This window comes from Limulus polyphemus, unplaced genomic scaffold (genome assembly GCF_000517525.1).
Source record: "Limulus polyphemus unplaced genomic scaffold, Limulus_polyphemus-2.1.2 Scaffold2082, whole genome shotgun sequence".
In the NCBI taxonomy this organism is placed as follows: Eukaryota; Metazoa; Arthropoda; class Merostomata; order Xiphosura; family Limulidae; genus Limulus; species Limulus polyphemus.
Window position 1 is genome coordinate 123,695 of NW_013667692.1, and position 13,128 is coordinate 136,822.

The 13,128-nt window shown below is 32.6% G+C and overlaps 1 protein-coding gene across 1 annotated transcript in view; it reads right to left on the minus strand.

The window, feature by feature from the left end:
- The window catches only part of LOC106465874 (very long-chain specific acyl-CoA dehydrogenase, mitochondrial-like), a 53,855-nt gene extending 42,465 nt beyond the window's left edge, over positions 1–11,390 (minus strand). The window contains exons 1-2 of the mRNA XM_013926115.2: positions 11,085–11,390; positions 4,655–4,739 (exon numbers count right to left, since the gene is read on the minus strand). Of these exons, the coding sequence (XP_013781569.1) occupies positions 4,655–4,739; positions 11,085–11,167 (168 nt within the window). The 5' untranslated portion in view covers positions 11,168–11,390. The remainder of the gene's footprint in view (positions 1–4,654; positions 4,740–11,084) is intronic.
- Between the last annotated feature and the right edge of the window lie 1,738 nt (positions 11,391–13,128).

Genomic DNA, 13,128 nt, shown 5'->3' on the forward strand with positions numbered 1-13,128 from the left:
TGCTGGTCGACCAGCAGTGCCACCCCTCCGTGTACCCGCCCATCACACAACCTGTCATTCCGGTACAAGGAAAACTGCTGAAGGGTGACTGTATCAGCAGGTTTCAGAAATGTTTCCTGTAAGGAGAGACACACGGGATGATAGGAGTCAATCAAGGCCTTAATGTCATCGAGATTAGAACAAAAACCTCGACAGTTCCACTGTATCAAAGTGGCCATTTTTATGTAGGTTTAGGCCATTTTTCTTTACTAGATGGAGGTCGATCGACCTCCATGGAACCTGCCATTGATCGGATAGGCAGATCTCTGTCATCAGAGTGAGAATCCAATGACTGAGGACGTGATCGAATGATCGTCCTGCATTTAGGGGCCAAAGAAGGACCTGAGCGAATACCAGAGGCTGGTGTCCGAGGAGGTTGACCCAGGCAGTCACTGGAAGGAATAATGGGGACAGAGATTGGAGTAGACATAGACCTATCAACTCTATTATCCATGGAGGGCAGAAAACCCCTCACATTGCGTGAAAAAGACTCAGATGGAGGCACAGAAAGGTCAATCTGCACCCCCACTGTAGCAGTAGAGTGTAATGTAGTGGCATATGTCCGAGATGTAGTAGGGAACAATAGCTTCCGAGCCTCAGGATAAGAGATGTTATTAATAGTCTTCAAACGCTGTACCTTTTTTTTTCTCCACCCACTTAGGGCAAGACCTAAAGTAGGAGGGGTGGGAACCACTACAATTAACACAGTGAGGGTCCAGTTTCCACCCGTAGGCGTCGTGGTCCTTGCCACCACAATGAGCACACGTCACAGAGCCATGACAAGATGTTTTTGAGTGACCGAACCACTGGCACTGAAAACATCGGATAGGGTTGGGAATATAGGGTCATACTATACAATTCAAATAACCCGACTTAACATGGCAGGTGGACATGGTGATGAAAACATCAAAATCAGAACTGAGGTCGGCACCATAATACCATCTTGACGGGTGGAGATCCTTCAAACTGCTGAAACTCCTTGGCTGGAGAAACCAGCAAGGATCTCCGACTCGGGGATAGACTTAAAGTCCCTCTCAACAATAACTCCTCGTGAGGAATTCAAGGAAGTGTGGGGAGTAACCTTAATGGGTATATCGCCAATGGCCTTTGAATTCAAGAGGAGTTCACTGTGCTTAGCTGTGGATGTTTCTACTAAGATGTCTCCAGAACAGAGCTTCTTAACTGACTTTGGAGAGCCAGCAAGCCCCTCTAAGCCCTTCTGAATAAAAAAGGGAGATATTTGCCCTAAAGATTTATCGGACAATGAATGCAGGATCAAAAAGCGAGGTACAGGTGTACATTGTGATAGAGACTGCTGTTCAGAGTCTTCTAGGCGTGGTCATTTACCAATTAGCAGATTTTTAACATTTTTTTTATTTGGAATGGGGGGATCCATAATTAAGGAGAGAGATTCAGTGCCCACTGACCCCACCCGCCATGGAGTCCTATGAGGGGACGTACTACAATGTCAAACAAGACACTGCAGCAACGCCAGGGTTTCATGAGCACTATACCCAAACACCAGTATCAGACACGATGTCCACAACACCCGCTGAGAATGCCCAACACTGGTACTCAGTTGACCCTAGCACCAGTGACCCTAGGGGGGCCACCCATCTACAGGAATTCAGGGCCAAGGTGGTGTGTTGCAGTGCCCCAGACACCACTCAACCACCAGGATGCTCTCCTCCCCTTCACAGGTCGCCACGCACTGCAAACACGTGGGTGGATGTTTAGATCCCAGAGAAAGTAACTGAAAATACAGAACCTTCCCTGGGAGGTCCCCTCACCACGTACAGGAATCCACGTCGAGGGGATCAGTAGTGACTAATGCTAGAGCTGAAGAATGATTTGATGTTATAAATCAGTAATGAATCATGCTAAAGCTGAAGAATGATGTGATGTTATAGATCAGGAATAAATCATGCTAGAGTTGAAGAATGATAAGATGTTATAGATCAGGAATAAATCATGTCAGAGCTGAAGAATGATGTGATGTCATATAATCATATACTCAGGTCAAAATATATGTTCAGATTGGGGGTTTAGATTTTCCAAGATGAAGATATCCCTTGTACTTAATGACACTGGAAAACAAAGGAATATGGATCAAGTTCAAACACGAAGACAACCCAGAAAGGTCCTTGCAACAAGTCAGACACTAGGATTAACAAGTAGAGTGTGGCATTTTGTAACAGGTGAAAATTCACTAACATAAAAGTCATGTGATCCAGACAACAGTATGCAACATAATCAAGAAAGATGTCCTCTGGAAAAGTGACACGAGTCATGTGCCATAAGTTGCTTTCACAACATATCTTTCTAGCTATCACATACCTCAAGCAAATAGAACTTGAAACAGGTACTCATGCTGTTACCTAAAGGAAGACATACCAGTTAAATCATCAGAAGCAGTACCTATAGATTTCTGTGCAATTGTACTGTTAAAAGGGCACAAAAAACTGTCATCCTCATATTATATATGGATTATGGAAAGTATGCAGGGAGCAGTAGTGTGCTTTGGATGTGTTAGCCTTATAAGTGAACCTTTTGCAGTGGAAACTATGTGGCAGGGCTACTGTCAGGATGCACAGTCAGGAGATAAAGAATAATCAAACATGGGGACATGAACTATTATGACACAATGAGGCTACAAAATTATTTTAATATAACATACTCAAACTCTGTAGATAATATCTCTAAAGAAGGCAGCAACTCATACAGCTATGAAAAATGAAGAAAGTTTCATGTAGTATAACACAACATCCTTATCCAAGTATGTCCTAAAATTACGAAAAACAAGAGAATCAAGGATGTCTCATATTACAGGTGTTCAAGAATCAACACCAGGTTTTGTATCAAAGTTAGAGCAAAAAAAACCTGAAAACAAAACATCATATAAAAATACATGATGTTTCAACTGGAAGGAAAAATATATTTCAAACAGACACTAATAAAGCAAAATCAAACATCAGAAAGGATGACAGAAAAATGTTCACTTGCATGAAGACATTTGTTCTGAAAGGTTTAAAAAATATTAACAGCCCTCAAGTCTGAGAAGAAAAAAAAAGGGGGGTAGAAACTTTCATTAAAGATTTGTTTTACAAATTACATTTCAAAGCGAATAAATACAATTTCAATGTGGTAAACTTTCTGAAGTAAAATCTTATTCACCTGTTTAGAATACTAACTCTTGATATAGCTTAAAGCTAGGTTTTATGAAAAATGAAAATGATAAATCAATGAAACACATCACTCCTAGTTGACACACATATGATGTTCTTCTAATAAATTCACCATACATTTAAAACAACTGGGAACATGAAACAAACATTACACCATTAAAAAACGAAAAAGACAGACTGGTTCTTCAACATATTTGTGATCAGCAGTAAAAAGAAACAAACCTAATGTATGGAAGAGAAAGCTTACACAGATAAAACATAGACTAAGATATACCACCCAATAGAAACTAAACCTTTAAAAGTAGGAGATAAACACCAAATTCAAAACTTTAGAAGCCTTACTGCAGCCTGGTAGACTCTAATGTAATCACTAATAAACAGAACTCTAAAAAAAAAATGAGTGAAAAAAAAGGAAAAAGAATGAATGAAGATTATCTAATCAGCAATCTGGATGTTCATCAACAAGCTCCAGTGGAAAGACTAATATGACACGAAATTCCAATGAAATCTGAAGCATAGCAGTCAATGAAACAAGAATTGAAAAAAGAATTATCACCAAAAACATCATGAAATCACAGGCCAAACATAAAAATTCAAAATCACTAAATGAAAATGGCTACTGCATAGACAAAAAGAAAAGATATATAAAAGAAATTGCATAAAAGATGCAACACCTTATCACTATCAAATAAGAAATAATGATCTGGGAAAATGGGTGTAAATATGCTGTAATATTTACAATAAAAAGTATAAATAAATATTATTATTAAATCATAAATACATCAGAAAGATAATGATGGTAAGGAAATAGTATTATAATGAACTTCTGATGAACAAGATTCTGGATATAATGTTATAAAATGGCTAACAAAAACTAATACGATGTAGGCTCAGTAGACAAAATGCTGCAAAAAGCAAGAAAGAGCTACAGACAAGTTACTGTATTTGAATTAATTATACATCAAGAAACAGAGAAACTAATAATATCCTGAAAAATCCTTTTATAATTCAAATAAAATGGCACATTTACATTAAGCAAAGATATATTCAAAATATGTTAAGTTAGAAGAAAAACAGCACCATCATTTTTTAAAACGAAAACCAGACTATTAACAAATAAAAATTACATCCAAACTCTGAATTCCACACTCTGTGAATGTAATAATACTTCTGAACACAGTATTCCTACAACGGCAGTAGTTTGAAATATATAATGAGTTGCCACACAAATAATGAGCACTAAATATATTAAACGTGTACATTTACCTTTAGCTAGAATTATATATGTATGCAATAAAAGCTGTGGTACACACAGAAATAGAAAAGAAACAATTTGTTTTGATAAGGGAAAAAAAACTGTACAGAGGTTGCTTTCATAAACATATTTAACTCTTGTTATATTGTTGTTGTCTTTTTCTTCACAAACTTACAAAAGCTTTTTTCTCCTTCTTAGTTTCACGGGCATTTTCTGTTGATGATTTTGGTGCTGGCTGAGCTGATGATGCAGCATATGCTCTGAAATAAAAACAAATAACATACAGCTGCAGTTCTAATTATTAAAGTGCAGGAGTACTGCCCTTAAAACATGTACATGATTACATGTACAGTGTAAATTTTATTGAACTGCATACAAAGAATTAGTATTAAATTGCAGATATTATTTATGAAAAATAATTACTGGTGTAAACATTCACATCCAATCTTCAATAAGTATATACATATATATATATGTATGTATTATCCATAACACTGTATCAATACCAAACTGCTGCAGAAACACTTACATAGGGTATACATCATGCACTTTATCAAATTAAAAAATCTGTAAACCATTATTATAAGTGTCATCAGACATGAATTCACTTTAAAGAAATTCAAAAGACCAGGCTTTAACTTGTTTTGTATATTTTTTCAATCTATGTTTTTACCTTCTGCACTGAGAGAAAAAAAGAAGAAAATTCTCTGTATTTTCTATCAAATCAGTTTTTGTGTTTGTAATTCTTACATGCACATGTATTTTTAATATATTTGAGCCATTTTTTTTTCAACTAATTGATGGTTCAGAATACGAGTCAAAAGTAGAAAATATTAATTGAAAGTATTTTGTGAAACATAAAACTCACTGTGGAGATTAGTAAGTATTATAGATCAATTCTTCTATGTAAATGCTTATTGATATTGAAGTTTAAAGCACTAGTGAACCAAATAAGTTACCTATATAAATCAGAATTTTATTTCTTAAACAAAATTTCATAATTTAGTGGGTAACTAATTAGAAGAAACTGGCACATAGTTCCAGTTCCTAATTTCATTGTCATATTGTTTGCATTATTTAAAATGTTCCCATTAATGATATGCTTAATTTTAATTTAACCCAAAATTCATGTTTGCAGCATTATATTAAATATGCTAGTTAAGCAAACTGTATTTATACATCAAGATGAACTGCTCAACACATTTCAGAGCAGAAACATGAAATTAATAATAAATATAAAAAAACTAATAATTATTTTATTTCTGCAAGTTTTTTTTTAAATGTTTATAAACAGTGACAAAGCCAGTTACAAAAATGACACACACGTGGACATTTTTAGCCTGGAAAACCAGACCATTTACATTTTCCTTATTCTAAAATAAGATTGTTCTGTTAATTTTATGAATTAATAAATTATATTTCTCAGGTTAACTTCCTTAAGGGTATAATATGTATGTTTGAGGCATTGTCTTTACAAAATAAAAATTCCCAAAACTAGTTGATTTGTTGGATTTTACATTATTTTTTCTTGTAACATTTGAAATGTATATTCATACTTGAATATATGCAATATTAAACTGGCAGTTTAAGTTTTTCATGTTAAAATTAATGTTTATCATTGCAAAGTATGATGATATAGTATTGAAAATCCACATACAGACTTTGAACCAAAAATTATTCTTTAATGATATCTATATGATACTACTAAATTCAAACTTTGGATTAAAGGAATACTGTACATATGCACAGCATCCTGCTGTATTGCATGCCATACATGCTGATAAGATATACATTTTATTGAAGTATTACTATGAAGAAAGTGATACAACTACAAGGACACACATTGTAAGAATCTGTTGATAAAACAAGCATCTATTAAGGATACTATCATTTTATTTGACAGTGCTATTAACAAAAGATGTGTTACCTCGTACCATTTAATGTTTTGCACATGCCTTTTCGTTGAATGTAAAGTTCTATCAACCTGACCTTTATACACAATCCTAAATCATGCACATGTAAAGTGTATGCATACATAGTTCAAAGTAAACACAACAAACTGAGCCTGTAATCTGATACTGAAGCTTACGTACTTCCACTTAACTTACTGAGTTTAAAAGCACAAAATGTAAATACTGACTATTCAAAATGCAATATACAGTAACTCAACACTTCCAAGCACAATTTTCAAATTTGCTGTATTGCAAAATTGCTTTACTTATTTTATAAACAAATTATATAAGCTTAGTATCAAGTTGTATTTGGAACAAAAATACTACTTTGACTAGGGTAGTCAACCAAATAAAATATAAAAACTTTGATCAAAAAGCATGAACATAAATAAAAATAATGTTAACTTTCATAAATTAAGTCTCTGTGCCAGTTCAAGACACAGATATTCACAATTCTTGTCAAACTCAAATGTTTGGAACACTAAAGCCAAGTTTACAGTACATCTATTATACAACTCAAGTATCAATGATATATTTTACATGCAGCACCATGCCCATGTATGTATTTAGTGCTGATAACTTCATTTATCATAGACAACATATACATATTAGAACAAAGCAAATAAAATTAATCAACTTTTCACCTTTACTACAATAAAACGTTAACAATGAATAGAAGATGACTTAAAAAACTAATAAAACATTACTATGAAAGAATGTAGTTAGCCCCATTGAAGTCTCCAACAAAATAAACACACCATCAGACAAGTCATTCAACAACTACTCAGACCAACAAATATTTTTGTAAACAAGTTTTCATCAAGGCTATCAAAACATAAATTTATTATACCTAACATTCAAATTTACATGACCAAATGGTGACCATCACTTGCTCGATACAAAAATAAGTTGTCATGTAAGAGCTTCTTAAGTAAGCACATACTCTATCATTAGGCAAAGTTTTTAACAAAATATTTTCTATAACATGACAAATATTTTCCAGTACAAAAATAATCTGTTACATGGCACACTTTCAGTACAAAAATATTCATCACTAATGGCTTGTATAGCTACAAGAGGTATTTAAACATGGACTGAAGCCTTGAAGGGTAAATAGTGGCATGCAGATATACACACAATTAACAAAGAAAAGAAAGCAATTACAGAATGAGTCATTTTTCTAGAACAATTACTACCGCATAATATTTATCCATCTTGAAATATCATAAATGTAATGAACTGCAGAAAGTGTTTGGATTTTTAAGGAAGGATAACCTTAAACTTCATCTTATTATGTATGAGCTATTTCTCCATTTTCTTAGGCCTAATATCATACAATAGAAAATGTTCTTATATCCAACAAAGATTAAAGCAGTGGAAAACCAGAGAACAGTTACATGTATATTATATGTGAGAAATATTTATATGCATGTTTGTGCTATCAGGACTTAATAAAGTTAGTTCTGATGCAACTCATTTTTGAAATCCCAATTCAGGATCACTATCAAAGACATTCAGCAAAAAGAAAGATGTTAGTGTTAGCACAAGTATGATGAGGAGCATTATAACAGACAAAACAGAGCAAGGAAACTGACAATAAAAAACTTGAGTGTTTCAAAGCATAATTTGTGGTGCTATAGCTAGTATTAAGCCTATCATTAACAGATAAAATGAAAAGTATGACAATCATCTTGATGACTATCACACAGATTAAGATGTATTATTTTAATAAGATTAACTTCTGCTTTAAGATACCTAAATAGAATACCCATAAAACTTCAAATTGAACAAGAGTGAAATTTTGAGTCATGACTGCATAGAATATAAGAAATAAAGAAAACCAGAATAATAAACTATCCTTTTCCTAGGAGATTTACAGGGATCTCTGATTTATCAAAATCCTCAACTATATCATCCATTAATAATTCTTAATACAGAAAGAATGTTACTAATTGAAAAGTCTGAATTTGGCCTTCTAAGATGTACTATTCTTGACTCCGAGTAATAAGCATTCTATGGAGAATACTGTAACTTATCTGAACATGTAGATATTTATCCTTTGTTGGTTAGTAGAAAGATTCAGAGATTAAAATTAGATACAGTACCAGAGCCAAACAAGGGATTAAATGGAGGTCAAAGATAAGATATGCGAATCTTTTTTCTTTCATTTTTGGCAAGTCAATAGATAAATGAGCAAATACTCGAGGATTGGAGAGTTGCTATTGTTACTCCTATTTTTAAAGTGACCGATAAGAGATGCCTTGAAAATTAGTCTTACTTTTGTAGAGAGAAAAACTCTAGAGAATCTGATGAATAAGCTTTACAAAATCAGGTAGTAAAAACATGATATAAAATAAAGCCAACATGGATTCACTAAAGAAAAGTATTGTCTAACTAGAATGTTAACTTTTTTGAGAATATTACTTATTATTTAGATGACAGAAAAGGTAAGGACTTGGTGCACTTAGATTATCAAAAAGTTGTTGATAATGTGCCACATAGATCAGTAGGGAAACACTGACATATTAGTATTAACTTATATGTTGAAAATATCTGCCAATATTGATTCATAATTCTTCATTCTATTTCATCACAAGAAATAACACTATAGCACAAAATAATTGATTGTTTACCAATGTACTAATAAACACACTTGCTAAACTGACTAATATTTGACTTTATTATCAGTTTCTCACCATCACATTACTGATCTTACTTCACTTACTGACTGATGAACTACTGCTGTCTTTGAATATGCAATAAGCCTACCTCAGAAACACCTAGATTCCTACTACTAGTAAACATAGTACACAACACAGTGAAAATGTGTAGAAATCCCTTTCTACATACTGTTTACTGCTCAGAAATTTCTAGAACATTCCACATAGGTTATTACACAGTACTTTCTAAAAAATGATAAGAATTTTTTTTTTTTTTGATTACTCTAGAATTCTACAATAAGAATAGCAAGTAATTTCTATAATAACCTACAACACACTATGAACACTGAATACACAGAACCTGTTATACCACATAAGAATGTATTATCCTATATTGACATTTTATACTTTATGAAGCAATACAGGTGAAATCATCAGTGGCTGTGCTAGGCCTGAAGTTGTTCCACAAAAATGAGTTCCTGTAGACTACAGACCTATATTTGTTACTCAGAAGCTGAAAGGAAAATTTCTAGATTAATCATTCACTTTTTACTTTTTAGGCTACTGTTTAGCTAAGAAAATTATACTAGGTGTATTTATAGACATACTCACACAGAACATGTCTACACTTTTGGTATCCTTATACAAGTTAATAAAAATTATAAAAAAGGATACTAGCATGTTAAAAATGGACCAAAGGAAGATTATAAAAATGATTCTGTATATGGTTTGTTTGTATATTTGTTATTAAGCACAAAGCCACACAATGTGCTATCTGTGCTGTGCTCACCATGAGTACTGAAACCTGATTTTTAAATGTTATAAGCCATCAGCTTTACTACTGAGCCACCACAGTCCATGAATGGGTTATTTTACAATGATTTTTTTTAAGAATTCTTAAGTAATTTTCTTATTTGAAGAAATGATTTTATTGAAGTTTACTACAACCTGATCTTGGGGAATCAACAGGATATATGCTTCCGATTTATTTCTGCTGTATTCTGAAGACAATAGGATGAGAGGACACTAGTATAAAATGTGTAAAGAACAAGCTGGGCTCCAGTTAAGAAAAATTTATTTTTGTAACAGGGTGATTAACTTATGTAATGAGTTATCATCAGCATGGCAGAAGCCAGCAATTTACAATATATAATCATGCTAACCTTTCCTTCCACAAATATATCATGACAAGAAATAGTACAACTTTCACAATGCACATGGTCAGGATGTCATACTGTTAAAGTAAATAGTTACAACTGCATATCCTGGACCAGTCAAACGTTTTTCACTATGATATGTATAAATTATATATGTAAAAATTAACAGTTTAATGTTCAATAATACTAGAATAATGCATCTCATGGGACATCAATTATGAATTGGAAATTATGAAAATGGAAATTGTAAATAATATATTTTGGTTATAAACTAGACCTAAATCATACGTAAAAAGTACAAGGTATTAATTAATCAATTATTAATACTGTAAAACTGAAAACGTATAATTGCGTCCTAAAATCAAACGAAACTAATAACATGCTAATATATTTTTGATGTACATAGTGTAATCTTTAAAGTTTAACCCAATTAAACAACAAAAACATTCAAAACGAAGAAATAAGCAAGATAATGGAAATTGGAAATAAATTTTCAAATAAAAAAAGAAACAATCATAACAATTATCATTAACACATAATAATAATGTCGTCATATATACTGTATTAACAAAAAACAGTAAAACTAAACACATCTACCTTAATTATTTTATCTTTAGGACGCTATAAATATAATACGCTTAAAATTAAGTACTACTCTTGAAGTTGATTTTATTTTTAGATCGCTATACGTTTTCACCTGTTAGTGTTACTAAGTGTCAGTGCTACTGTAAAAGTGTAAGTTGTAACTTGTATAAGTGTTAATACAACTTATAAGTATAAATTATACTGTGTAAAGTGTTATACTTATAATATAGTCTATAGTTTGGGTTACTCACCTTAGACTTAGCCCATGGCCTGATTTTTGCATCATAACCCAACATGAATGGTTTTTTGTTAAGAAAGTGGAAAACCGTAACATTTTGTAAATTAAGACTAATTGCTTTTGTCAACAAACGTACTGTATTTCTTGCCAAACTACCTGGATTTCACTTATCTTGCCACGAAAGCTCAAATAAACTTCATACAATAGCCCAGCTACAACAGTTTAAGTTATAACCATACGGTAACAGTACAAATAACTGTAAGATATGTATTATAAGTACAACCTAAGTATATGTCCCCAAATGCACTTTGGACCATAATTCAGCTGATATTTACGTATACTCTCGCACCCGTGGTCTATGCTGAAGTAAACATATAAAACATAGCAGAAATCTAAATTATATATGTAAATTGTAATCACTTAGATTGAAAGAAAGCAAAATCAAGTAATCATTAGAAATTATTTAAAAAAAACAATTGTCATGTACATGCATGGAATAACACACTGCGAAAATTAAAAAAATATGTTTTATAGTTTAAGACTGTTCGGTGTACATGAATCTTATTTCTTATATCAAAATTAATCATAATACTATATGCAGTAATGATATTTTTTTATTATTTTGTAAATAGCTCCATGTTTCATATATTTAAAAGCATATGTTTATTATTTGATTATTCTTTCTAACTGGTCTCCATTGGCTCAGCTGTAAGTATGAGGGTTTATATCGCTAAAGAGTGGTGTTACGACAGCAGAAGTCACTGACTCTGGTAACACGTGGTGAGTTTCTAGAAGGATTGAGAAACTTCACGAATATCCCAGTATTTGCTAGACGCCCTCTTTTTTAGTATATAAGCCCGGCAAATAAAGCGGAGATAGAATTGTAGATAGATAGAGAGGTTGAAGATAGAGATAATCGAGTCAAGCGAGCAGTAGGCACAGTGCTTGGTAACACGTGATGAGTTTCCAGAAGGATCGGGGAACGTCACGAATAATCCAGTATTTGCTAGAAGCTATCTATTCCTGTATATAAGCGCGCCAGATAAAGCGAGACAATTAATCAAAATTGTATAGCAGATAGAGACAGATAACTGAGTCATGTGAACGGTAGTGACCGAAGTAAAGTGCGTGAATCGTTGTGAATTATAGCGTGTGTTTAAGTTAAAGTGACTGTGGAAATTAAGTGTATTACAAATTTTGTAACGAGAAAGTATAAACTACTTTTAATTAAGAAAGGACTTGTATCGCTGAAGTTTTTCGGAAAACAATTTTACGGGAAATTATCAAACGAGCAGATAGGTAACAATATATTATATTTTTAAAATCTAACACAAGGAAATAAGTATCCAATAGAACATGCAAAGTTAGACTCCTTGATGCTGATTAAAAAGAAAATTTTGACGACTTTGTTATCTCTAACACACACAAAGTCTTTGAAATTAATGAGTTAATTACAGTATTTCTTGAAAAAGATGTGAAAGAATGGGCTAATGATAGCACACATAATTTTGTTAAACGCTCTATTCAGCGTATGAAAGTTGTAAATTATACTGCTGAATGAGAAGTAGCGTTAACAGAAGAGTTTAACAAGGTTCTGAGAAATGATAAGAAAGAAAACAATACCTTCTGCTGGTAGTCAAGAAATTCAGATAAAAGCCCTGATCGAAAGAAAGCTACGCTAGTGAAGTGCTCAATCTAAACATTTCTTAAGATACACCTACCTACAGTTTGTAAGAATTTTATAAATAAAGTTTCTTCATTTGTGTTTCTGTAACCCCGACACTCTGAATTGTCGAAGCTGTTAAAATGGCATAGGAGCAAAAATTTAATCTAGTAGTAACCCCTCAAGTTCATTTTATTTCGCCGAAATTTTTTTCTTGAGTGTTTTTCATGAAAATGGACAAAATATTGATGTGCCCCTAATAAAAATTGATTTTTTGAAAATAAATAATGTGAATCAACCTAATATATACACCTGGAAAAAAGTTAAGCACCCTCGTGTTTTTTTCAAGTGATTCAGATTCTACGTTCTTGTGACTGATTATAAATTACCATTC